The sequence below is a fragment of the Melitaea cinxia genome, chromosome 25 (assembly GCF_905220565.1).
Source record: "Melitaea cinxia chromosome 25, ilMelCinx1.1, whole genome shotgun sequence".
Lineage (NCBI taxonomy): Eukaryota > Metazoa > Arthropoda > Insecta > Lepidoptera > Nymphalidae > Melitaea > Melitaea cinxia.
This window is the reverse complement of record NC_059418.1, coordinates 5,654,914-5,682,913: the sequence shown is the minus strand read 5'-3', so window position 1 is coordinate 5,682,913 and position 28,000 is coordinate 5,654,914. Positions and strand designations below refer to the sequence as shown.

Genomic DNA, 28,000 nt, shown 5'->3' with positions numbered 1-28,000 from the left:
ATGGCGTCAAAGATAGTTTTTAAAATAAGCAAGTATCGAGCTACTTTAACTATTAAACAAGCTCCCTGTGCGTTTTGTCACCGAATGGTCGATGAAGAAACTACTTATGGCAAGTTATATAAAATCGGCGATATACATTGTCATTACTTTTGCGTGGTAAGTTATTACAATTGATATTCTAATCAAAAATTTACAGTTATTTCGCTGCAACAATATAGGCAGTTTAGTATGATAAATAGTTAGTAAAACAACTAGGTATAAGCTGGAATTATTCAAAGTGTAGTTAGTTAGAGTAGTTAGTTTTGCTATAATTTCTGTAAATTTATTAGAAAAAAGTTGTCTGCAATTTTTTTTCGTGAATAACACACACCTCGTAGTATTTATTTAAATTGTACTTAGTTTTATTAAAATATATTCAGTTTCGGCTTGATGGGACTTCAAAGTACAGACAGACAATAGTAACAATGAATATTTTTGGCTTTAGTTCCTATTAAAGAGTAATCAATTTAAAGTTTAAACAAAAGTTTGACTTTTGCCTGAACTTCCGTTTTAACTTAAGAGTGCTGGTAATTATGTACAATCGAGGAGTTTCGTTTAACAAAAAAAAAAAATAACCCTAACCTATCTAACTTAAGAAGTACAATGTTTAACGACAGTTTCGTTTAACCATAAATTACACTCCTCGATTGTACATAATATCCAGAGTGCTAAATAAAAAAACAGTTTTGAATTTATTTTTAATATACAGAATTTGTCCTGTTACAGTATTATTGCAACTACAGATCACATAATCTCCGTATTGTGAAAATATTTCTTGTTTGCCTATTTTCCATAGAATAGCCTCAAATTATACTCCAAACCTTCAATATAACAGGAGAGGCTTGTTTTGTTAGCCCTACTATAGATCTTTCATAGGCTATACTACTGTATAGTACATTATAGTTTAACTCAACATTAAAAATGATACCTACATGATATTTTGATATATTAATTGATGATATAGTATTCAGCCTGTAAAATCTCACTCCTGGGCATAGGCCTCTTTCTCCATGTAGGAGAAGAATCTTAATCCACTAAGCTGCTCCACTGCTGGTTGCCGGATATACTCCCTACATTGATAATAACCGGGATGGACTACTTAACATTCTCTCCGAGGCACGGTATATTAATATAATATAGTATGGGAATATCAATTCAGCACCAAGATATATTAATATACAATACAATATTTGGCTATGTATGGATTAAACTATGTCAATATTTTTTTTATAATTAAATTTATATGAATCACCTTACTCAATACCATTAGTTAACTACACCTTTAGGTAAGGCTTTAGATTAAGAACCGTCAAATTATCTAAGCTCAAAATTTTACCGCTTATCGGTATAATTTCATTACAAAAAAAAGACCCTAACCTATCTAACTACCAAATTAGACTGTTTATCGACATAATTTGGTTACAGAAAAAAAATAACCTATCAAACTTTAAAATGCGGCTCTTAATCTAAAGCTTAGCCCACCTTTTTTTATGGCAAACAAGCATATGGCTCACCTGATGGTAAGCTATTGGTTTCCGATAGATGGCGTTAACAAAAACGTTACGAGGTCATTCGTTCAGTAGATTTTACTCTTCATATTTTTTTTCATACCGGATGCCTTATATGAAAATCGATTCTTAAGGAGTATACTCGCAACAATGTTATTTTGTTACAGCTGCTGTCCTGCTGCTTGATACAGAAAGGTAGAGACGAAGATGGCCTCTTTGGTTTTCTATATCCCGATATATTGGCTGAAATCGAAAGGAGCAAGAAGCATGTAAGTTCAAATTGACACCAACATAATATCCTCTCGAAGTGAAATGTCTTTAGAATCATTGTGATTTGAAACTCGGTGAAACGAAAATGCGTCGCGATATAAAGAAGAGAATGAGATAGTATAAGTTCATCATTACAGCCTATACAGTCCACTGCTGGACATAGTGTTTTGCCCATAGTCACCACGCTGGGCAGGCGGGCTGGTGACCGCAGGGCTGGTTTTGTCGCACCGAAGACGCTGCTGCCCGTCTTCGGCCTGTGTATTTCAAAGCCAGCAGTTGGATGGTTATCCCGCCACTGGTCGGCTTTTTAAGTTCCAAGGTGGTAGCGGAACTGTGTTATCCCTTAGTCGCCTCTTACGACACCCACGGGAAGAGAGGGGGTGGCTGTATTCTTTAGTACCGTAGCCACACAGTACAGATATATATATATATATATATATATATATATATATATATATATATATATATATATATATATATATATATATATATATACATATATATATATATATATATATATATATATATATATATATATATATATATATATATATATATTCTTTATTTCACTTTAAAAAAATCATAATTACAAGTCATTTTTACAAAAAATGTTGGCAAGGGCGAACTTATCTCTGTAAGAGATCTCTACCAGTCTACCCATGGTGGTGAGAGAAGATGTTATCGTGGGACTCATAAGCGCATTTGTGATAAAGTGAAAAAAAACTGAACAAAAAGTTAAAAATAATAAAAAAAAGCCATATACATATTTTGCTATATATACATTCAAAATTAGTGATATAAAATACATATATACTTAAATACATACATAGTTACATGCACATATACATGCATACATACCCACATACATACCTACAAATACACATACATAAATACATACATACACACATACATACATACACATATACATACATAAATACATACATACACACATACATACATACATACATACATACATACATACATACATACATACATATATTGAGAGTACAACAATTATGAGAGGTTCATAGCTTCGGAGAGAAGATGTTTCCTTAGCCTGTCCTTGAAAGCATAAATTGAAGTGCTGTCTTGGATCACTCTCGGTAAATGATTCCAAAGTTTTGCAGCGCGTATTGTGAATGAATTGAGGATATATATATATCTATATATATATCTATCATATATTGAGGATATATATATATATATATATATATACAGGGTGTGGCGTAAATAGTGGTCCACCGTTAAGGATTCGATAAACCAGGTAATTTACTATAACATATTACAATTTTATCCATTTTTACCCAAAGCTTCCGGAAATATTTTTATTCTTTATTTTTTTACGATATTTGTACCCCTTGTTACAAATTTGGTTGTAGTTTTAACAAATACCATTATTTTTTCATTTTGATTACTGGTAATTACTGCTGAACACTAGAGCTATCGTTAAATAACACGTTTTTAATGTAAATTTAAGGCTTTTGAAGAAAAAAATTGGTTTTACTCTACTTTAAACCCAAATTTTTAACATATCATGCTAATTTAAGAGCGATTTTTGTAAAAAAAATGTACTAAGCTGTCAGTGCCCATTCATTTAAAAATATGCCTACTAAATACCAATTTCAAAATGGTATCACAATAGCAGATCCTATTGTTTAACAGAAAGATATCCAATTTTAATTGAAGAAAGGAAGATTTTCATTAAAATACATTATAAAATTTAGTTGCGTTAATACTTATGATTTTTGTAAAAAAAGTAACTACACTGTCAGTGCCTATTCATTTTAAAACATTCCTACTAAACACAGATTTTAAAACGATTTGCCATCCCATTAATAAAAAAAAAATATTGCAATTTTAATTGAAAAAGACTTTAAATAATAATAAAAAATTACTACTGTTACAGGGTGATCTTGGCCTAACTTGTAAATTAGAACAAGGTATTAAAAAAAACAAGTCATACTGTCATCGTTTATTATTATTCTTTGACATGATTACAAACACTGTAAAAATTACACCAAATGCTCGAAATGGCCCCCATTCGCAGCTATACATGCTCTGCAACGTCGAATATACAGTGTTTGTAATCATGTCAAAGAATAATAATAAACGATGACGGTGTGACTTGTTTTTAACCGACTTCCAAAAAAGAAGGAGGTTCTCAATTCGACTGTGATTTTTTTTTTTATGTATGTTACATCAGAACTTTTGACCGTGTGGACCGATTTCGAGAATTTTTTTTTAATCGAAAGGTGGTGTGTGTCAATTGGGCTCATTTAAATTTATTTGAGATCTAACAACTACTTTTCGAGCTATATCTAATAATGCGTTTTTACTTGACGCTTTTTTCGTCGACCTACGGTGTATTATACCGCATAACTTTCTACTGGATGTACCGATTTTGATAATTATTTTTTTGTTGGAAAGGGGATATCCCTAGTTTGGTACCATGATAAGAAAACTAGGATCTGATGATGGGATCCCAGAGAAATCGAGGGAAACTCTCGAAAATCCGCAATAACTTTTTATTGGGTGTACCGATTTTGATAATTTGTAATTTAATCGAAAGCTAATGTTTATCATGTGGTCACATATAAATTTTATTGAGATCTGATCACTACTTTTTGAGTAATCTTTGATAACGCATAGTTACTTGACTATTTTTTCGTCGATCTACGTTGTAGTACTCGTCGATGTAATTGAAGTCGGTTTTTTTTTTCGTTTGTAAGCAAACACAATTATTTTTTAATCCCTTGTTCTAATTTACAAGTTAGGCCAAGATCACCCTGTAACAGTAGTAATTTTTTATTATTATTTAAAGTCTTTTTCAATTAAAATTGCAATATTTTTTTTTTATTAATGGGATGGCAAATCGTTTTAAAATCTGTGTTTAGTAGGAATGTTTTAAAATGAATAGGCACTGACAGTGTAGTTACTTTTTTTACAAAAATCATAAGTATTAACGCAACTAAATTTTATAATGTATTTTAATGAAAATCTTCCTTTCTTCAATTAAAATTGGATATCTTTCTGTTAAACAATAGGATCTGCTATTGTGATACCATTTTGAAATTGGTATTTAGTAGGCATATTTTTAAATGAATGGGCACTGACAGCTTAGTACATTTTTTTTACAAAAATCGCTCTTAAATTAGCATGATATGTTAAAAATTTGGGTTTAAAGTAGAGTAAAACCAATTTTTTTCTTCAAAAGCCTTAAATTTACATTAAAAACGTGTTATTTAACGATAGCTCTAGTGTTCAGCAGTAATTACCAGTAATCAAAATGAAAAAATAATGGTATTTGTTAAAACTACAACCAAATTTGTAACAAGGGGTACAAATATCGTAAAAAAATAAAGAATAAAAATATTTCCGGAAGCTTTGGGTAAAAATGGATAAAATTGTAATATGTTATAGTAAATTACCTGGTTTATCGAATCCTTAACGGTGGACCACTATTTACGCCACACCCTGTATATATATATATATATATATATATACATACATCCAGATACATTTTTGGCGTCAAGCACAAACTGCATTATTACGACGTCCCTCAGTTATGCTTACATTTTATATGTTTTTTCTGCGAATGTTGCTTATTTTTTTCATTTTAAATTCCGTGAGTTATATCAATTTCTTTAAATTTCTTTTTTGAGAATATTCTGCTTACAGTTGTGCCCAACCATTTATGAACCCCTTTCATGATACTTATGTTATTGCTTCCTCCATATATCCATATAGCCTCACTTAATGCACCGATTATTTAGCGTCCTATATAAGTAATGATGAAATGAGTGAGAAGTAAGCTGAAATGCGACGTTGCCAGTTTTCTAGTAGGTGTGATCATCTATCGTTAACTTAAGAAATAATTCTATTACGCTCGTTGAAATTTTAACATGTAACGGTCATAGGAACACCTCCAATTTTTCATCTTATAATAGCTCTCTTAATGAGTTGCAACATATATTATATTTAGGCTTTTAACATTTTAATTATTGATGACGTAGCACATCATCAGAATAATAATATAATAAATAATTATTTATCGTTGTGTCCATTTGTTATAAGTATTCTTTGACGGTTCGCAGGTTATGTCCACTTTCCTGCGAACCGTCAAAGAATAATAATAAATAATGTTCCCTTTATCCTGCCACGGATACTTTCTGTACATTGAAGATATTTAAAAAAAGTGATACGGTCTATGAATACAGGTTACTGAATCGAACATTTTTTTTTATATGTTTGTATGTGTCGTTGTGTCTTCATCACGCCAAAACAGCTAAACGGATTTCAAGTAATTTTGGAACATGGGTAACTGGGCATCCAAGAATACGAGGATATTATTTTTTCTTCTTCGCTGACGAATCTTATAGGTTAATTAAGTTTAATAGCCACAAATAGTTGTGCTGCCTGCTTTTACAAACAACATATTATTATCATTTTCAATATAAAAATGTCTCACGGCTAAAATATTTTTTATACAGACTAAATAGTCTAACTACTTAACTCTATTTCACTAGAATGATTTACCTAAGTCGTCGTCTGGCAAATATAAACGTCGTCAAACAATATTTACTTATAAAATATAAAGTATATCTTTTAAGTAGGTTTCTAATTTTTTTTAAGTGGATAACAATAGTTTATTAAACATTATACATATTTACAATTCACAACTTAAGAACTAAATATTTACAGATAGTTTTGGTATAAATCATGTCCGCGTGGAATCGTGTCAAGAAGGCTGACAGCATTTTCTCGTTGAATCGCTATGCCGATTCTCTGGGCAAAAAAATGCACCAGCCCTCTTGTCACCAGTGGAGGCAATAAGGCGAGGAGTTATCTCATTTAAAAAAAAATTTAGCACTGCTACTCCAAGGTCCAAGTGTTTCTTCAAGTGACGAATACTTGTGCCGTTTAGTCGTTTCAGCTTTTTCCGCTGTGGCTCCCGCTTTTAAGGCTGTTTCCCTGACATGAGAAGGAGCAAGTGTGTCAACGCAGGTTGCGTCCCACAAAAGCGCCCGTCCCCTTTCCCAGGGAACCAACGTCAATCCATCAGGTCTCTTGCCATCATTGCGACTAATTCCAGTAGGCTCGATAAGAGCAGGAACGTCGATGGTGGCAAGAGCTTTTTTATGGTATCGTTTAGGGAACCGTGGCGGGAAAACCTACATGAACTCTTGTTACAGGAAAGGCCGTGTAGTCCGAAAGAATCGACCTCTTTTCCGCACGGAGATCTGTGTTCAAAGCACAGTGGAGCTCCCAACCGGAGACCGAGAGCAATTCTAAAACTTTCATTGTCTAAAAGTGTCCCAAAGTTTTTTGACGGCATTGCGTGTAGCCTGGATTGGGTCAAAAGCCAGAACAGCTGCAAAAAAACTTCGTATCCTTAATAACAGTATGCGTCAAACTAACGTCCGTATATGTGTTACGTATTGCGTAGCCCTTACCTTATATACGGACGTCGTAAATCTGTATACCTACTATTCGAACCACTACATATTCGACGTCCATGAGCAAACCGTCAGTAAACAAAAAACACAAATTTTCAGTAGGGGTGCTCAGTAACCAAATAAAAAATCATTGCAAAAATGTATTAAATGTAACAGAACCTTTGTTTTTTCAGATTCAAAGACTGCTACCCAGCCTGGCTTCCATATTCATGCAAAAAAGTATAGATAATGTATATCTAATATATAAAATTCTCGTGTCGCGGTGTTTGTAGTTAAACTCCTCCGAAACGGCTTGACCGATTCTCATGAAATTTTTTGTGCATATTGGGTAGGTATGAGAATCGAACAACATCTATTTTTCATCCCCCTAAATGTTAAGGGTAGTCCACCCCTAAATTTAATTTTTAATTTTTAGATAAATTATTTTATTTTTTATTTTATTATGATTTGGCGTTGAAAAATACATACAACCCTATGTTTTCACCCTTCTACCACCAACCCCTATTTTAAAATAGCGTTTAGCGGCAAGACAACGTTTGCCGAGTCAGCTAGTTAACTTATAGAAATATTTTTATTTTTATGACAAAATAGTGTCACTTTTCCGTTTAATATGTAAATTCAATTCGTAAATTCGTTAAAGCCTCACTTTTTCCTTTTAAGTGTACTTTTATTTTATTTTACTACTTAAGCAGTATTTTGCAACCGAGCGTCAAATAAGCAGCGACACGTGCGTAGCAACTTCGGCAAACTGTTTTTAAATGATTTGTTTTGACTTAATTGAATATTTCAAAACCTTCAAATACAGTCAGTTTGGCAACGTCGCAATAGGACGTCAAATAATCGGTTGTATCGGAAGAGTTTTAGCAGAGTATACGCTCTGTCGATATACGCGCTAGACTAGCGCTGCACCGTGCGGACCGGTGCGGAATTTCGCGGAAGTTTTAGTTATACAAATGCAAATGTCTCAACGATTTTTTGCCTTCCGGCGATTTTTGTTGTACAGGTAGCTAGAGCCAAAAGGACTAATGGGACATCGATTAAAAAAGTGGCCTCCGATATGCGGACGTCTAAAGGAGGTGGACGCCAGTTTAGATGCATTTCGGCCCATGTGGGACGCCTAATTATTAGCAGGATGTATATATATATATATGATAGATAGTATACGTTACTGCTCCAAAACGCGTAAGCGACGCGTTGTGTATGGCGCTTACGACGTTTTGCATGGCCGTGATCATCGTCAATAGAACAAATCGCATTTGTCTATCTCACTACGACTTTCCAGAAGTTTCACCTTTGCCGTGTGTGAAATGCATATACACACTTTACATACTTTTTTCACACACAAATTTTTGCATATACACACTACACACACTTTTTTAACCGACTTCAAAAAAAGGAGGAGGTTACTCAATTCGACCGTATATATATATATATATATATTTTTTTTATGTATGTTCGGAGATAACTTCTTCGTTTATGAACCGATTTTGATAATTCTTTTTTTGTTGGAAAGGAGATATTCATAGTTTGGTACCATGATAAGGAAACCAGGATCTGATGATGGGATCCCAGAGAAATCGAGGGAAACTTTCAAAAATCGTAAGGGTGACTAGTAAATTTAATCATGTTTTCATTAAGTACTATAAAGCACTACTATTTAATAAAGGTCTGGAATCGATCTGATGATGGAGAAGAAAGATAGTCGAGGGAAATCTTCAACAATTTATAGCAATTACCTGCTTTTTGAACTTAATTCGTTTGTATTGATGAGAACTTTCCACCTGTATGAGTTATAAGTGCCATTATAGTCTGATGATGGAGACAAAAGATAGTCGAGGGAACTCTTTAACGATTTATATCAATTACCTGCTGTTTGAACTTAATTCGTTTCTATTGATGAGAACTTTGCATATATATGAGTTATAAGTACCATTTCAGTCTGATGATGGAGACGAAAGATAGTCGAGGGAACTCTTTAACGATTTATAGCAATTACCTGCTGTTTGAACTTAATTCGTTTCTATTGATGAGAACTTTGCATATATATGAGTTATAAGTACCATTTCAGTCTGATGATGGAGACGAAAGATAGTCGAGGGAACTCTTCAACGACTTATAGCAATTACCTGCTGTTTGAACTTAATTCGTTTCTATTGATGAGAACTTTGCATATATATGAGTTATAAGTACCATTTCAGTCTGATGATGGAGACGAAAGATAGTCGAGGGAACTCTTTAACAATTTATAGCAATTACCTGCTTTTTGAACTTAATTCGTTTCTATTGATGAGAACTTTGCACCTGTATGAGTTATAAGTGCCATTACAGTCTGATGATGGAGACAAAAGTTAGTCGAGGGAACTCTTTAACGATTTATAGCAATTACCTGCTGTTTGAACTTAATTCGTTTCTATTGATGAGAACTTTGCATATATATGAGTTATAAGTACCATTTCAATCTGATGATGAAGACGAAAGATAGTCGAGGGAACTCTTCAACGACTTATAGCAATTACCTGCTATTTGAACTTAATTCGTTTCTATTGATGAGAACTTTGCACCTATATGAGTTGCAAGTGCCATTACAGTCTGATGATGGAGACGAAAGATAGTCGAGGGAACTTTTCAACGATATATAGCAATTACCTGCTGTCTGGTCATCTGTGTCGCAGGACCAGGTTTGATCATGGAGCCTATCAACACTCGAGGTAATTTCTCAACAATTTACAGCAGTTACCTTTTGCTGTTTGACGACCGCTTTGATATAATGTTGCATGTGCCGTGTCGGCGGCGCCTAAACACCGACGGTCGCGGGTTCTATTCTAGCTCGGAGTGGATATTTATGTTTATATAAATATTTATTTTTGGTCTAGTTGTTAATCCTTGTGGTTCTCCCAACCTAGCCTCGGAGAACACGCTAGGCTGTAAGTCCCGGTTGTTATTACGTACACCTGATAGCGAACTTTACTCATAGTATGTCGACGCTTTAGCGCAGCGGTCACAGCACCGGCTGTTGCGCTGGCGTTAGTGGGTTCAATTGCCGCGCACGACAGACATTTGTATTGGCCATATAGATGTTTGTCATGATCGGGTGTTTGTGCTTGTGTATTGTGTAGGTTTCCGAACCCCCGACATAAGAGAAAAAGCATCCTTGTTAGGTCTACCCATCACTAAAAATTGTAAAATAAAATAATTTTTAACAAAAAAAAAAAAAACCGACTTCAAACAGGAAACTAAAAAGTGAAAAATAAATTTACTTAGTACAAAGTAATTCGTATTTTGATTTAGTTAATCAGAAATGATTAAATAAATATTTTATAATTTTGAAGTTGGTGCCAAGTAAATACTACAACAACCTGGCTACAATAACAAATACAAACAACACACACAACAAACAAGTACAAAAAATATTATTAGATATGTCAAAACAATAACAGAATAATAACAGTATTCAACCTAATAGTCAATGAAACAAACTATGAAAGAAAACTGAGTACAACTTACGAGTAGATACTAGAGTAGTTATTGTTTTACTTGGCACCGACTTCAAAATTATAAAATATTTATTTAATCATTTCTGATTAACTAAATCAAAATACGAATTACTTTGTACTAAGTAAATTTATTTTTCACTTTTTAGTTTCCTTTTTGAAGTCGGTTTTTTTTTGTTAAAAATTATTTTTTAGTGTGTAAATAACACATATTATTTTCTAATGTTACGCGAATTTCACTCATTATAATGAAACAACTTCCTCCTTTAACCATGGTTGATGTAAAGTATCCGAAACGTCGGGCATCTAAAAAACTTAATATGTACGATTTTATTTTTGTGTTACCCACACATTAGGAATTCTAAACGTTTTTGAATATCATATCAAAAATTGACCGCTCCAGCGGGGATCGAACCCGCGTCTCCTACTGACCGTGTCGGCGCTCTAGCCAATTAAGCTATGAAACGATGTACCCGCTAGAGCGAAATTCTTGATATGATAATTTTGTGTGTGTAGTGATGTACTAAGTTGTTACATTACCATGGTTTGGATAGGGATTGATGAAGGTGATGTAAGTAAGGTTAGGATGCATGAGATTTGAGTGTTCGTGGAAGACTAGCAAGGGGGATTCATATTCGATTCCGTACATTCCGCAAATTCTGGATAGCCTAAAATAAGCTAAATTTTTGTCATCAATTGATTTAAGTTCTAGTTTTTGGCAAATTCCGTTAAGTGAAGATTCTCAAGAAAAAACTAGTTTCACAGTTCCGGGTAGGGGTTTGTTTAAATTTAAAGTTATGCCTTTTGGCTTATGCGGTGCTCCAGCACGACAACTTTTTCCGACAATGGGCCGGGTGGCAAATGGCTGTTCGGGGTTCGATCCCCGCTGGAGCGGTCAATTTTTGATATGATATTCAAAAATATCTAAAAACTTAATAAACCGCGATAAAATCCGAAAACCTTGTTTGATTTTTTACTATATGTTAGGTATTTTGGTAACATATTTTTGTGTCTATATTTTTTTGTTTTATTGAAAAGATGTTGCTTGTCATATGGTCCCGTTCAAATTTGTTTGAGATCTCTAGTACTTTTTTAATAATTCCTAATTATGCGTATTTACTCGACTATTTATTCATCTACGTATGTTGTATTAAATGTCTGTTTAATTGAAGTCTAACATAATTTTTATTTATACGTATTTTTCTTTACAGAAATGTTCGTATTGTTCACGTGAAGGCGCAACGTTAGGCTGTAGTGTCACTCAATGTAGGAAGCAATTCCATCTACCTTGCGGACGGGAAAGGCATGCTGTTTCATTGTTTTATGGGAATTATAAGTAAGTTATAATTAATTTCTGAAAACTTTACCGATCAATGAATATCTTTGATGAATTTAATGGCTCTCGCTTGCATCCATGATGTATGTAAAAGTACTAGATTTTGTTACGATATTTGTTTTTCTTTTTACTTGGTGTATTTACTCTATGGTCAAAAAGGACATTGCCCGGGGCGGCGCAAGCCGAGCATATTATGTAATAGAAATGTGACAAATCAATCGATTTTTATAAAAATAGATACCCACCCAGTGTGTGAATGTGGAAGAATGAAAGAAAGAAAATTAGTATGCAGGATGAAAGTGCGAGAAGAATAAATGCGAGAACTGGTATGAACGAGTAGCTTAAGTAAGGACTCCGATCCCCATGACGGAGGTGTAGAGTAAAAAAATAAAAAATAAAAATATAACAAAAGATAGCTATGGAATCGATGGCCTACAGAAGGCCAGCCAAAAAAAAAATCACCGAAAATAACTCATTTATCAACATCTCTAATTCATACGGTGTTTTTACCTTTTTCCCCCCTTAATTTATGGGGTGTGAAATTAAAGTAGCCCGGAGCACTGAATATTAAAACACGCTACTGTTTTTGCTTGTTACATTAATAATAATCTTTCAGGACATTCTGCAAGGATCACGCTCCAAAACAAAAAATAACAGAAGACGTCATGGCTAAAGCAAAGCTACGGTTATCTGTGATTAGAAAAATGAAACGCGAAAAGGGCACATCTAACCTGAAGTATGCTAAAAAGCAGAACTCTTGTGATACTGGTAGGATTTTTTGAACTATGTAATGTAATTTAGGTTACACACATTAGGAAATTTCCTGCTCAAAATATGGAGCAGCCGTCTGGGATTGTACCTCGACCAAGGTGGCAAGAGCTCCTGGGCGGGATTGGAGGTAGACAGCAACGCGCTTGTGATGCTTCTGTTGTTGGAAGCGTCTATAAACTACAGTAAACGTTTGTCATCAGGTGAGCCGTATGCTTGTTTGCTGACCTAGTTATGTATTAAAAAAAATTTGTTATGTTTTCATAATATCACTGGTGTGGCAATAACTGTACGGCCCACCTGATGGTAAATGGTTACCGTAGTCGATAGACGCCTGCAACAACAGGTGCATAGCAAGTACGTTGTCGACCCCACCCCCGACCCTGACCAGCAGTTCTTATTCACAGGAACACAAAGCTACTTAAAAGCAGTGCTATTTAGGTGTGATCTACTGTAAGGTCGAGGTACTTAATAGTACAGAGTGCCTAGTGCGAGTTTAATTCACAGAAACGTGACAGAAACGCATTTATACGTGAAGATTATTTTGTATGGGAATTTAAACAGTGCAGCCTAGATGATAAAGAATAGTATACGATACAATCGATACAGAGTCATCTAGCGGCAAACGCGAAAACTAGGTTGAAATCCCGAATTTCCCATACAAAATGAAGTTAAAATTTGTGCCCGTTATTGCGAGACGGATTAAACAAAACTCGCACTAGGCACTCTGTATTCATAATGTATTTACTAAAGATACTTCATTAGAGGGATAGATTATTAGGAAATTGATAGATTGTAAACAAAAACAAATAATTTTTTTTAAAAAAAAACTTACGCACGCTTGAATACTCCTCAAGAGTAAGCTGGTGAATGTGTGACGACATCGTTGCGAAAATTGTGACCGGGCGAGGCGAACGGAAGTTGAAAGAGTGATAGTGAGTAAGAGCGAGAGAGAGTTATGTTTCGTAAGTTTTACTTCAGTCGTGTGGTCTAAAGCACACTCGTTATTTTTAAATATAAAAACCTGAAATAATTATTCTCAATTAAATTTGACACGAATCCAAAATCCTTCAATTCACTAATACACACATTTTTATATAAATCTAAATATTTTTTCAGCAGAAAATCAACCCGAACTCCAGTCTGTATGTGTAATATGCTATGAGGCAGTGGATGGATTTCCAACGACGCAAACTTTCTGGCCTCCGTGCTGTGCGAGAGACGCGTGGTTTCATAGGAGTTGTTTAGAGGTAATAGTATCTATACTAATAATCAATTATATTAATACGTGAAGCAAAAACTTTGTACGTTGTAAAAAGGAGTTTTTATACGAAAATTGCGCTGACCGAGGAATAACAAATTTCGCACACTTATAGTTTATACAGAGAAGTGCAGAATGCTAATTTTTTTAATATATGCATAAATATATAATGTGCTGTGTGGCTACGGCACTAAAGAATTTAGCCACCCCCTCTCTTCCCGTGGGTGTCGTAAGAGGCGACTAAGGGATAACAAGGTTCCACAAACATTTTGGAGCTTAAGAAGCCGACCGATGGCGGGATAACTATCTAACTGCTGGCTTTGAAATACACAGGCCGAAGACGGGCAGCAGCGTCTTCGGTGCGACAAAGCCAGTACTGCGGTCACCAACCCGCCTGCCCAGCGTGGTGACTATGGGCAAAACACATGAGTTCACGTTATTTTTGGCGTAAACTTGTGGAGGCCTATGTCCAGCAGTGGACTGTATAGGCTGTAATGATTGATTGATTGATATGCATAAAAATACATCAAATCCACAAAAAAAAATTACACGCATATACTTTTTTGTTTATTATTATAGAAGTACTAGTTGACCCCGCAAATGTTTTGCCATATATATTATTAACCCCCTTAATACCCCCCTCCCCCTTATATCTTCGGGGTATGAAAAATAGATGTTCGATTCTCAGACCTACCCAATGTGCGCACAAAATTTCATGAGAATCGGTCAAGCTGTTTCGGAGGAGTTTATAAGATAGATGAGTTATTAAGATAGTCTTTGACAAAAAAACATTGATAATGTTCAAACATATAATTTAAATGAATGATTGTCGAATTACGACCAGTGGGTGACCACTACTAAATATAATTATAGTAATAGAGGGTACATGAACTTTTTAACAAAATATATGTACGCTAAATAGTTTGTTGTGTGCCTTGCGTTGATGAGCCTTGATGAAATAAATGAGTCAAATGTGCACCGAACAGAAATTTAAATAATCATATATTTATTTAATTTACAGAGAATGGCCCTAAGTGCTGGCGTCCACTACTTAAAGTGTCCATTATGCAATGATAAAGAAAACTTTTACAAAGCAGTCCTCAGCCAAGGATATTATATACCAGATAGGTAAGTCAATGACTAGAAATGTTCGCTTATAAGTTACCTGTGTGGTGCAAGGTGATAAAAAAATGTGTGTGTTTGCCGATTACAGATAAAGTATAGTTATTTCTTTCTCGGAAGAGACGCGATATTAGAAAAAAAATTATATCAACTTAAACAGTAATGCTATACTATACTATTTATCCAGATTTTTTTTTTAATTTAACGAGGTTGGCAAACAAGCGTATGGCTCACCTGATGGTGAGCGATTACCGTAGCCTATAGACACCTGCAACACCAGAAGAAATGCAAGCACGTTTCTGACCCTATCCCCAATCCCCCAGGAGCTCTGGTCACCTTACTCACCAACAGGCACAGAATACTGCTTGAAAACAGTATTATTTAGCTGTGCTTTACTACTACTTAGGTGTGGTGTGGTAATAGAATACACTCCTCACATTTTTTCATACCATATAAAAAAAAATGTTCCATCACAAGAAATTAATAAAAATACGTGTACTAATATTATAAAGCTGAAGAGTTTGTTTGTTTGCTTTAACGCTCAGGAATTACTGGTTCGAATTTAAAAATTATTTTTGTGTTGTGGACAGTCCTTTTACTAAGGAAGGCTATAGGCTATACAATATTTTAGTGAGTTTTTTCCTCAAACTAACGCTGGCAAAACGGCGGGGCACATATATATGTATAATAATAAAAATCATCAAAATCAGTACACACCCAGTAAAAAGTTATACCATAACACATAAAATATACAGTCAAATTGAGATTTTTAAAGTGAAAGTTATTCTAACGTTCCAAAATTTTTCGTTCATCTATCGCATGTCGCACGACACGACACGGTGACCGTGGAGTAGGGATAAAGAGAAAAGCGCACGACAGACTAGCCAAAGCCAATATGGCGATGCCCATAGCTAGCATTAGCTGAGCATGTAGCATTTATATTCTCACTTATTCGTAAATGTTTTTGTTCACGAAACTTGCATTGTGGTTTTATAAAACCATACAATTCTTTTTTTATGTATGTTACCTCAAAACCTTTGTGTGGACCGATTTCGATGTTTTTTTTTTTTTTTTTTTTTTTTTTTTTTTTAATCGAAAGGTGGTGCTTGTCAAGTCCCACTTAAATTTAATTGAGATCTGACAAGTACTCTTCGAGTTATATCTAATAATGCGTATTTACTTGACAATTTTTTCGTCGTTGTACCTACGTCGTTATTATACCGCGTAACATTTTACTGGGTTAATCGATTTTGATGATTCTTACTTGTCATGTAGTCTCGTTTAAATTGGACCGAGATTGTTTTTGGATTTCGTTTCAAACATTTGATGGGATGAAATGAAAATTCATTAATATATATATATATATATATATTTTTTTTTTTTTTTGTTGTTTTCAGAGATGCCGCTTGGGAATTAGAACAGAATGCATTTTCTGATATATACGAGCGACCAATTGTATGCACAGTTGAAGATTGCAAGTGTCCGAATGGAAGGAAATTTGATGCTGATTACGGGTAAGTTATAATTAGTGCAAGTAATGTTTAAATAAAATTTATAATACTATTAATTCTTGAAATTGAATTGAATTGAATTTGAATTGAAAATATATTTTAAATTAGGATTCTTGACGAACATAGTGCTAATTTTTGAAGAAGAGTGAGCCAGTGATGCATGACGTGATCGTTACGAAAAGTGTGATCGGGCGAGGCGAACGAAAGTCGAGAGGGAGATATAAGTCAGTGGAGATAGAGAGTAACATTTCGTAAGTGTGACTCAGTGGTGTGGTGTAAACGTTCCAGAGAGTGGGACATCGAGCTGTGCGTGCTGTGCGGCGGCGGCGGCGCGCACGCGGGCTGCGGCGGCGGCGTGCGCGTGTGCGCGGCCTGCGCGCCCGCCGCGCCCGCGCCGCCGCGCCTGCAGCTGCTGGCGCAGAGTGCGTGCACCACACGGTCCACACACCGCACACACACACACCACACAGTGCGTGCACCACACGGTCCACACACCGCACACACACACACCACGCAGTGCGTGCACCACACGGTCCACACACCGCACACACACACACCACACAGTGCGTGCACCACACGGTCCACACACCGCACACACACACACCACACAGTGCGCGTGTGCGCGGCCTGCGCGCCCGCCGCGCCCGCGCCGCCGCGCCTGCAGCTGCTGGCGCAGAGTGCGTGCACCACACGGTCCACACACCGCACACACACACACCACACAGTGCGTGCACCACACGGTCCACACACCGCACACACACACACCACGCAGTGCGTGCACCACACGGTCCACACACCGCACACACACACACCACACAGTGCGTGCACCACACGGTCCACACACCGCACACACACACACCACACAGTGCGCGTGTGCGCGGCCTGCGCGCCCGCCGCGCCCGCGCCGCCGCGCCTGCAGCTGCTGGCGCAGAGTGCGTGCACCACACGGTCCACACACCGCACACACACACACCACACAGTGCGTGCACCACACGGTCCACACACCGCACACACACACACCACACAGTGCGTGCACCACACGGTCCACACACCGCACACACACACACCACACAGTGCGTGCACCACACGGTCCACACACCGCACACACACACACCACACAGTGCGTGCACCACACGGTCCACACACCGCACACACACACACCACACAGTGCGTGCACCACACGGTCCACACACCGCACACACACACACCACACAGTGCTTGCACCACACGGTCCACACACCGCACACACACACACCACACAGTGCGTGCACCACACGGTCCACACACCGCACACACACACACCACACAGTGCGTGCACCACACGGTCCACACACCGCACACACACACACCACACAGTGCGTGCACCACACGGTCCACACACCGCACACACACACACCACACAGTGCGTGCACCACACGGTCCACACACCGCACACACACACACCACACAGTGCGTGCACCACACGGTCCACACACCGCACACACACACACCACACAGTGCGCGTGTGCGCGGCCTGCGCGCCCGCCGCGCCCGCGCCGCCGCGCCTGCAGCTGCTGGCGCAGAGTGCGTGCACCACACGGTCCACACACCGCACACACACACACCACACAGTGCGTGCACCACACGGTCCACACACCGCACACACACACACCACACAGTGCGTGCACCACACGGTCCACACACCGCACACACACACACCACACAGTGCGTGCACCACACGGTCCACACACCGCACACACACACACCACACAGTGCGTGCACCACACGGTCCACTCACCGCACACACACACATCACACAGTGCGTGCACCACACGGTCCACACACCGCACACACACACACCACACAGTGCGTGCACCACACGGTCCACACACCGCACACACACACACCACACAGTGCGTGCACCACACGGTCCACACACCGCACACACACACACCACACAGTGCGCGTGTGCGCGGCCTGCGCGCCCGCCGCGCCCGCGCCGCCGCGCCTGCAGCTGCTGGCGCAGAGTGCGTGCACCACACGGTCCACACACCGCACACACACACACCACACAGTGCGTGCACCACACGGTCCACACACCGCACACACACACACCACACAGTGCGTGCACCACACGGTCCACACACCGCACACACACACACCACACAGTGCGTGCACCACACGGTCCACACACCGCACACACACACACCACACAGTGCGTGCACCACACGGTCCACACACCGCACACACACACACCACACAGTGCGTGCACCACACGGTCCACACACCGCACACACACACACCACACAGTGCGTGCACCACACGGTCCACACACCGCACACACACACACCACACAGTGCGTGCACCACACGGTCCACACACCGCACACACACACACCACACAGTGCGTGCACCACACGGTCCACACACCGCACACACACACACCACACAGTGCGTGCACCACACGGTCCACACACCGCACACACACACACCACACAGTGCGTGCACCACACGGTCCACACACCGCACACACACACACCACACAGTGCGCGTGTGCGCGGCCTACGCGCCCGCCGCGCCCGCGCCGCCGCGCCTGCAGCTGCTGGCGCAGAGTGCGTGCACCACACGGTCCACACACCGCACACACACACACCACACAGTGCGTGCACCACACGGTCCACACACCGCACACACACACACACCACACAGTGCGCGTGTGCGCGGCCTACGCGCCCGCCGCGCCCGCGCCGCCGCGCCTGCAGCTGCTGGCGCAGAGTGCGTGCACCACACGGTCCACACACCGCACACACACACACCACACAGTGCGTGCACCACACGGTCCACACACCGCACACACACACACCACACAGTGCGTGCACCACACGGTCCACACACCGCACACACACACACCACACAGTGCGTGCACCACACGGTCCACACACCGCACACACACACACCACACAGTGCGTGCACCACACGGTCCACACACCGCACACACACACACCACACAGTGCGTGCACCACACGGTCCACACACCGCACACACACACACCACACAGTGCGTGCACCACACGGTCCACACACCGCACACACACACACCACACAGTGCGTGCACCACACGGTCCACACACCGCACACACACACACCACACAGGGCGCGTGTGCGCGGCCTGCGCGCCCGCCGCGCCCGCGCCGCCGCGCCTGCAGCTGCTGGCGCAGAGTGCGTGCACCACACGGTCCACACACCGCACACACACACACCACACAGTGCGTGCACCACACGGTCCACACACCGCACACACACACACCACACAGTGCGTGCACCACACGGTCCACACACCGCACACACACACACCACACAGTGCGTGCACCACACGGTCCACACACCGCACACACACACACCACACAGTGCGTGCACCACACGGTCCACACACCGCACACACACACACCACACAGTGCGTGCACCACACGGTCCACACACCGCACACACACACACCACACAGTGCGCGTGTGCGCGGCCTGCGCGCCCGCCGCGCCCGCGCCGCCGCGCCTGCAGCTGCTGGCGCAGAGTGCGTGCACCACACGGTCCACACACCGCACACACACACACCACACAGTGCGTGCACCACACGGTCCACACACCGCACACACACACACCACACAGTGCGTGCACCACACGGTCCACACACCGCACACACACACACCACACAGTGCGTGCACCACACGGTCCACACACCGCACACACACACACCACACAGTGCGTGCACCACACGGTCCACACACCGCACACACACACACCACACAGTGCGTGCACCACACGGTCCACACACCGCACACACACACACCACACAGTGCGTGCACCACACGGTCCACACACCGCACACACACACACCACACAGTGCGTGCACCACACGGTCCACACACCGCACACACACACACCACACAGTGCGCGTGTGCGCGGCCTGCGCGCCCGCCGCGCCCGCGCCGCCGCGCCTGCAGCTGCTGGCGCAGAGTGCGTGCACCACACGGTCCACACACCGCACACACACACACCACACAGTGCGTGCACCACACGGTCCACACACCGCACACACACACACCACACAGTGCGCGTGTGCGCGGCCTGCGCGCCCGCCGCGCCCGCGCCGCCGCGCCTGCAGCTGCTGGCGCAGAGTGCGTGCACCACACGGTCCACACACCGCACACACACACACCACACAGTGCGTGCACCACACGGTCCACACACCGCACACACACACACCACACAGTGCGTGCACCACACGGTCCACACACCGCACACACACACACCACACAGTGCGTGCACCACACGGTCCACACACCGCACACACACACACCACACACCGCACACACACACCACACACACCGCACACACACACCACACACACACACACACACCACTACAGGCGCGTCTGAGCGATGAGAGAACCGTCCAGGAACAACTAAATGTCACTAATAATGCGCTCGATGAGTCCATTCTCCAGTTACCACAGTGCAGGCCTATTGCGCAGAAATTTTACTTCAGTCGTGTGGTCTAAAGCACTTGTTTTTTTTTTAATATTTATATGTTTTTTTATCTATCTGTTTCAGTACCTCTGCCCTCACAAAGTAACGGTACACAGAGACACAGAGCGGGACCGATCATGCCTAGTCGGATGTCGCTGAGGCGGACAAAAGGCAGACAGATACGGGAGAATGCGTATGTATTTAAATATATTATGGCCTATTACCAGAACTTCGAAGATTCCGCAATGCTTGAAGACAAAAGTTTTCGAGCAATGCGTCCTGCCTGTGTTAACATACGGAGCCGAGACGTGGACACTGACGAAGGGACTGATCCACAAGTTTAAAGTCGCTCAACGTGCAATGGAACGGGCTATGCTTGGGGTCTCTCTCAAAGACAGGATTAGAGAAATGAGACTATCCGCGAGAGAACGAAAGTAACCGACATAGCCCACAGAATTAGCAAGTTGAAGTGGCAGTGGGCTGGTCATCTGTGTCGCAGGACCGATGGCCGTTGGAGCAGACGGGTCCTAGAGTGGAGACCGCGTCTTGGCAAACGCAGTGTGGGACGTCCTCCGGCCCGTTGGACCGACGATCTAAGTAAGATTGCTGGTGTAGGCTGGATGAGGATTGCGGAAGACCGGGATGTGTGGCGCGAATTCGGGGAGGCCTATGTCCAGCAGTGGACTGCGATAGGCTGAAGTGTGATGGCCTATTACATATCCATGCTAAAAATTCATTTTCAGTGCACACTGATTGCTCGTGTCAATGCTTTAGTTTAAAATGTGTCTAACAAACGAAAAAAAAAACGACTAAACAATACTTTGCTTCGTTTACGTTTGACACGTGTGCCTCGCCCACTTAGAACTTGCATAGATTTTTTTTTTTCTATTCCGCGGTATTAACACGTTAAAACTATAATATGACGACTATATCGAATTGACAACCTTCTTCCTTCGAAGTCGATCAATAGTTCTAACCCTACAGTATTTTATTTGTGTTTTTTAAAATGAATGTATATTTTTTCAGGTCTTCCACGTCGAACTGTAATAAAACCGAAGTAATAAACGTTAAAACAGAAGTAAATGATGATTGTAAGTACATTTGATTCAAGATATTTATGTAACATAAATTTTTACAATAAGTTCTACAAAAATTGTAATTATTGTTTGATATCAAAAAAAAAAAAAAATGTTATAAAAACCGACCTAATAATTTAACAAGTACACAATACAACGTAAGTAGACGAAAAAAAGTCAAGTAAATACGCGTTATTAAAGATTCCCCAAAAATTTGTCATCAGATCTCGGTCAAATTTAAAAGGAAACACAAGACAAGCATCAGTTTTCAAATTGACACGAGATCCATCAAAATCAGTATACCCAGTGAAAAGTTATTCGGTATAATACAACGTAGGTCGACGAAAAAATAGTCAAGCAAATACGCGTTATTAGATATAACTCGAAAAGTACTTGTCAGAGCTCAGTTAAATTTAAATGGGATGACATCACGGACATCACCTTTCTTTACATTCTTTCTTCTGTTTAACTGAGGTAGGGACAGCAGTAATTTCCTGCTCAACCTTACAGAAGATCACAGCTAAATATTACTGTTTTCAAGCAGTATTGTGTTCCTGTTGGTGAGTAAGGTGACCAGAGCTCCTGGGGGGATTGGGGATTGGGTCGGCAACGCGCTTACGATGCTTCTGATGTTGTAGGCGTCTATAAGCTACGGTAATCTCTTATCATCAGGTGAGCTGTACGCTTGTTTGCCGACCTGGTGATATAAAAAAAAAACGTACATTAGAAAAACTATCGGTCGGTTAGGTTAGGGTAGGAGTCGGTTAAAACACATCATTAGGGTTAGCTAAACTATTCTTGAGATTTCAAATTTAAATGGGACCACACAAGCACCAGCCTTCGTATAAAAACGAATCATCAAATATGCACACATAAAAACATAGTTATATTATCTCCTCCTTTTTTAAGGCGGCTAAAAATAAGTACCTATATATTTTTTACAGCGAGTGCAACCGAATTGGGTCGTCGTGAACTCAATTTAAAATCACCGAAGAGGCGTATCACAAAAGAATCGTCATTAAGAAATGTCGAAAAGAAAATATTTTCACCGTTTAAACTATTGGAGAAAGATTTATATGAAAAAATCTGTGATAATAGATTTGAACTGGATCAGAAAGTATTGGATGAAGTGCAAAAAAAGTTTAAAAGGCCGAAACCTTTGACTGTAAAGAAAAAAATTGTCAAGTAAGTATTAACGCTAGGAGCATTACATTATATACCATACCCTTCAATGTATAGACAACGTATACCTATTTCCTCAAACTAATGGTCGCTGGTGGTGGAAATTCGACCATAATTAATTTAAATTATAAGCTTTAACATTATTAAGGTTCTGTTGTCAAAGACTGTGCTGTGTGGCTACGGCACTAAAGAATTTAGCCACCCCCTCTCTTCCCGTGGGTGTCGTAAGAGGCGACTAAGGGATAACAAGGTTCCACAACCATCTTGGAACTTAAGAAGCCGACCGATGACGGAATAACCATCCAACTGCTGGCTTTGAAATACACAGGCCGAAGACGGGCAGCAGCGTCTTCGGTGCGACAAAGCCAGCCCTGCGGTCACCAACCCGCCTGCCCAGCGTGGTGACTATGGGCAACACACATGAGTTCACGTTATTTTTGGCGTAAACTTGTGGAGGCCTATGTCCAGCAGTGGACTGTCTGTATAGGCTGTAAAGATGAATGATGTCAAAGACTATGCTTCTATAATAATAAACAAAAGAGTATATATGTGTGCGTGTGTGTCAAATACATGATTGTGTGTAATGTTTGTTTTTTATTGCTTCAATGTATTTTAATGCATAATTTTTATACAAATAGGTATTATCATTCTGCACTCCTCTTCTATATAAACTATAAGTGTGCTAAATTTCATACTTCTCCGTCCGCGCAATTTTCGTAAAAAGGTGTACTATACACGAAGTATTTGCTTCACGTATTAATTAATATATTATATATAAGGTGTATTTTAAACCATGATCAAAATCTAAAGCAGCCGGACTCGAAAAGTACCTCTACCTTACAGAAGATCACAGCTAAATACGTGGCGTAAATTTTAGTGACCCTGTCTTCTGTTCTGGGGGATGCATATTTCTATGTAAATTTATCAAAAAAAAGTGTATGCATACTTATCCGTCTACGGCCTGTGTATTTCAAAGCCAGCAGTTGGATGGTTATCCCACCATCGGTCGACTTTATAAGTTCCAAGGTGGTAATGGAACTGTGTTATCCATAATCGTGTTTGCTCGCAAACGAAAAAAAACTGACTTCAATTACATCGACGAGTAATACAACGTAGATCGACGAAAAAATACTCAAGTAACTGCGCGTTATCAAAGATTACTCAAAAAGTAGTTATCAGATCTCAATGAAATTTATATGTGACCACATGACAAACATCAGCTTTCGATTAAATTAAAAATTATTAAAATCGGTACACCCAGTAAAAAGTTATTGCGGATTTTCAAGAAGTTCCCTCGATTTCTCTGGGATCCCATTATCAGATCCTGGTTTCCTTATCATGGTACTAAACTAAGGATATCTTCTTTCCAACAAAAAAGAATTATCAAAATCGGTACACCCAGTAAAAAGTTATAGCGGATTTTCAAGAATTTCCATCAATTTCTCTGGGATCCCATCATCAGATCCTGGTTTCCTTATCATGATACCAAACTAGGGATATCTGCTTTCCAACAAAAAAAGAATTATCAAAATCGGTACATCCAGTAGAAAGTTATGCGGTATAATACAACGTAGGTCGACGAAAAAAGCGTCAAGTAAAAACGCATTATTAGATATAACTCGAAAAGTAGTTGTTAGATCTCAAATAAATTTAAATGGGACCAATTGGCACACACCACCTTTCGATTAAAAGAAAATTTGTCGAAATCGCTCCACCCAGTCAAAAGTTCTGATGTAACATACATAAAAAAAAAAAATTACAGTCGAATTGAGAACCCCTCCTTTTTTGGAAGTTGGTTAACGAAACTCACGGGAAGAGAGGAGGTGGCTATATTCTTTACTACCGCAGCCACATAGCAGAAAATCACTATCAGAATAACATTCACTATTAACGTAAGCGACATTGCGTTGGTAGTAGAGTCTTAAATATATATTTCTTTTGTTTCAGTGAAATATTAGAAAACTTTTTAAATAATATATCCAAAGAGAACATGAAGACGAAGGAGCCTATCAAGGAGTGGAACTCGCCTAAAAAGACTTATGACAAGGAAAATGATACAGAGGTATGTATTCTAACGATTCAGGGTGTAACATCCCATTGATAATAATAATAAACATTTATTCACACTCACACACATACATCGATATACAGACAAGAACAAAAAATAAAAATTACAACATAACAATTCTATTAAAATATAACTATACAGATAGTATGACAAATAATTACATTGAAAACAATAAACTTATTATACAACCAAAATAAAACAATAAAATTAAAAATAATAATAAAAGATAACTACCCACATAAAATCAACAATAATAATTAAAAAAAAAGGAAAAATAATAAGCAAAATGTATATAAAAAAGAAAGAAATCGGCAATCTGCATAGCGATGCACTGATGGGAGCATTGAAATGGATGACGCTCGGCATTTGTTGGAGAATCAAGACTCTCCAACGCCGATTTTCAGTGTCACCCATAAAGAGATAGGCGGAAAGCAGTTCTTATATAAAATATATTAATAAATCTAGAATGATATAAAATTTTGAATATTGCTGGTATAGGCCTCTTTCTCCATGTAGGAGAAGGATTGGATCTTAATCGTATCCGCGGCCGCAAGCGCAACGGCTAGTGCCGTGACCGCTGCGCCAATGCATCGTCACTCAAATAAAGTCGTCAGTAAAAGAAATGTTATTAAACCTATTTTATTGAATTTGAAGTAATTTTTCACAGATTTCGATATTTTATACTACGGCCTAAGCACGGTAGAAATTTATAATATGCAATTTTTCACTTTAAAACTTCAAGTATATAAAGTTATATAATTGAAAACGTAATAAATTATCATTGTTCCGTTTTTAATTCAGATTAAAGATTAACAATTAATTTCAAAGATTTGTATATCATTACATATGTAGTATAAAACAAAGTCGCTTCCCGCTGTCTGTATGCTTAGATCTTTAAAACTACGCAACTGGTTTTGATGCGGTTCTCTTTAGTAAGTGGAGTAATTTCAGAGAAAGGTTTTTATGTGTATAATACATGTATAATATAGTAGAGCACTGTTTCCCAAAGTGGGCGATAACGCCTCCTTGTGGGCGCTGCAGCTATAAAGATGGCGGCGTTGTGTAGAGGCTTGGGGGGCGATTTGTCATTTAAGCTATAAAGACTCTCGACTACAACTTGTCTCAAAGGGGGCACTATAAAATAATTTATTCTCTTAGTGGGCAGTAGACAAAATAAGTTTGGGAACTTATTTTAGATAGAAGAACATTGATAGTTTTAGAGGTTTCTATATGTGATGTCATAAATTAAATTTTCTTTTCGCTTACATTGCAAATATTTATATATATATTATTATATTATTATATGCATATAAAGATATTTTCCATGTTTGCTATTGGTTATTTTTCGCTTCAAATTCTCGGTTTCATAATTACTTTGTAAAAAATTTAATCTCTTTCTGTTTACAGGGTGATAAAAATAAATTAAATGCCATATTAACAAACGAAATTGCAATGAAGAAAAAAGTACCAGACATAATAAACGAGAACTTACAATCTGAGACGATGGAAGTATTTAAAGAAATAAACATGTCCAAAAGTATATCGAATCAAGACGATGACACCAACAGCACTTTCCATTTACCGGCCGAGTTTATAGCGGATTACAGCAGCGATCAAAGCTTACCAATGTTCGATACGCCGAAAAAATTAAAAAAAGTCAACATAGAAAATGATAGAATGGAAATATCAACAAGCGATCAAATAATTAACATTGATTTAGTTAAAATTCAAAACGATGAGTGTGTAAGAGACGTAATAATACCGGAGAAAGCCGGGAAATGTGCTTTAAAGTTCAGTACGTTCGATAAAGAAGTACTTGAGAAGAATAACGTTGATATAGACGTTGAATCTTTTAAGAATCAGTATTTGAATGAAGTTGATAGACAATTCAACGGTATATCTAAACAGATTAATGTAGAAAATTGTGATTTATCAAGTATGGTATGTAATGAAGATATAATAAAGGATTCTCCTAAAAAATCTGCAAAACGAAAGCTACCAAGGGATAGCGTTGCCAGTAAACGCAGAAAAACTACCAAAATGGATCATGAAACGGATAAAAATATCGACGATAGAAAGCGTAAAATTAAAAAAAACAGCAAATCGAAACGAAATCGTACGAACAAAACTGAATTGTCAATTAGAAATAAGAATATCAATTTGAAAATTAAATGGAAAAATGAGGAGTTGAATCTGAAAATATCAAAAGCCAAGAAAAAATCGAGGAAAGACAAAACAAAAGTCTTAAAGCAGTACGTTTTGAAGTACTTCAATCAAAATAATCAAAATGGTGTCATCGGTAAGCCCGATGTTGATGTAGTTCCAATTAAAAGACAGTATGTAAAAATGGAAAAGTCTCCGGATAACATGAAACAAATGTCTATTGATAGCTTTTTTAAGAGAAACCATTAA

General features: G+C 39.3%; 1 protein-coding gene across 1 annotated transcript; it reads left to right on the top strand.

Annotated features, from left to right (window-relative positions):
* Positions 1-28,000, top strand: LOC123666050. The gene is made up of 23 exons (XM_045600258.1): positions 1-156; positions 1,715-1,816; positions 11,976-12,100; positions 12,717-12,859; positions 13,988-14,118; positions 15,151-15,257; positions 16,649-16,765; positions 17,051-17,184; positions 17,374-17,439; positions 17,629-17,694; positions 18,260-18,325; positions 18,703-18,768; positions 19,287-19,352; positions 19,450-19,515; positions 19,893-19,958; positions 20,242-20,307; positions 20,685-20,750; positions 20,846-20,911; positions 21,347-21,455; positions 22,289-22,353; positions 23,283-23,523; positions 25,468-25,618; positions 26,996-28,000. The coding sequence occupies exons 1-23, from the start codon at positions 1-3 to the stop codon at positions 27,998-28,000; spliced, it is 3,246 nt and encodes a 1,081-aa protein (XP_045456214.1).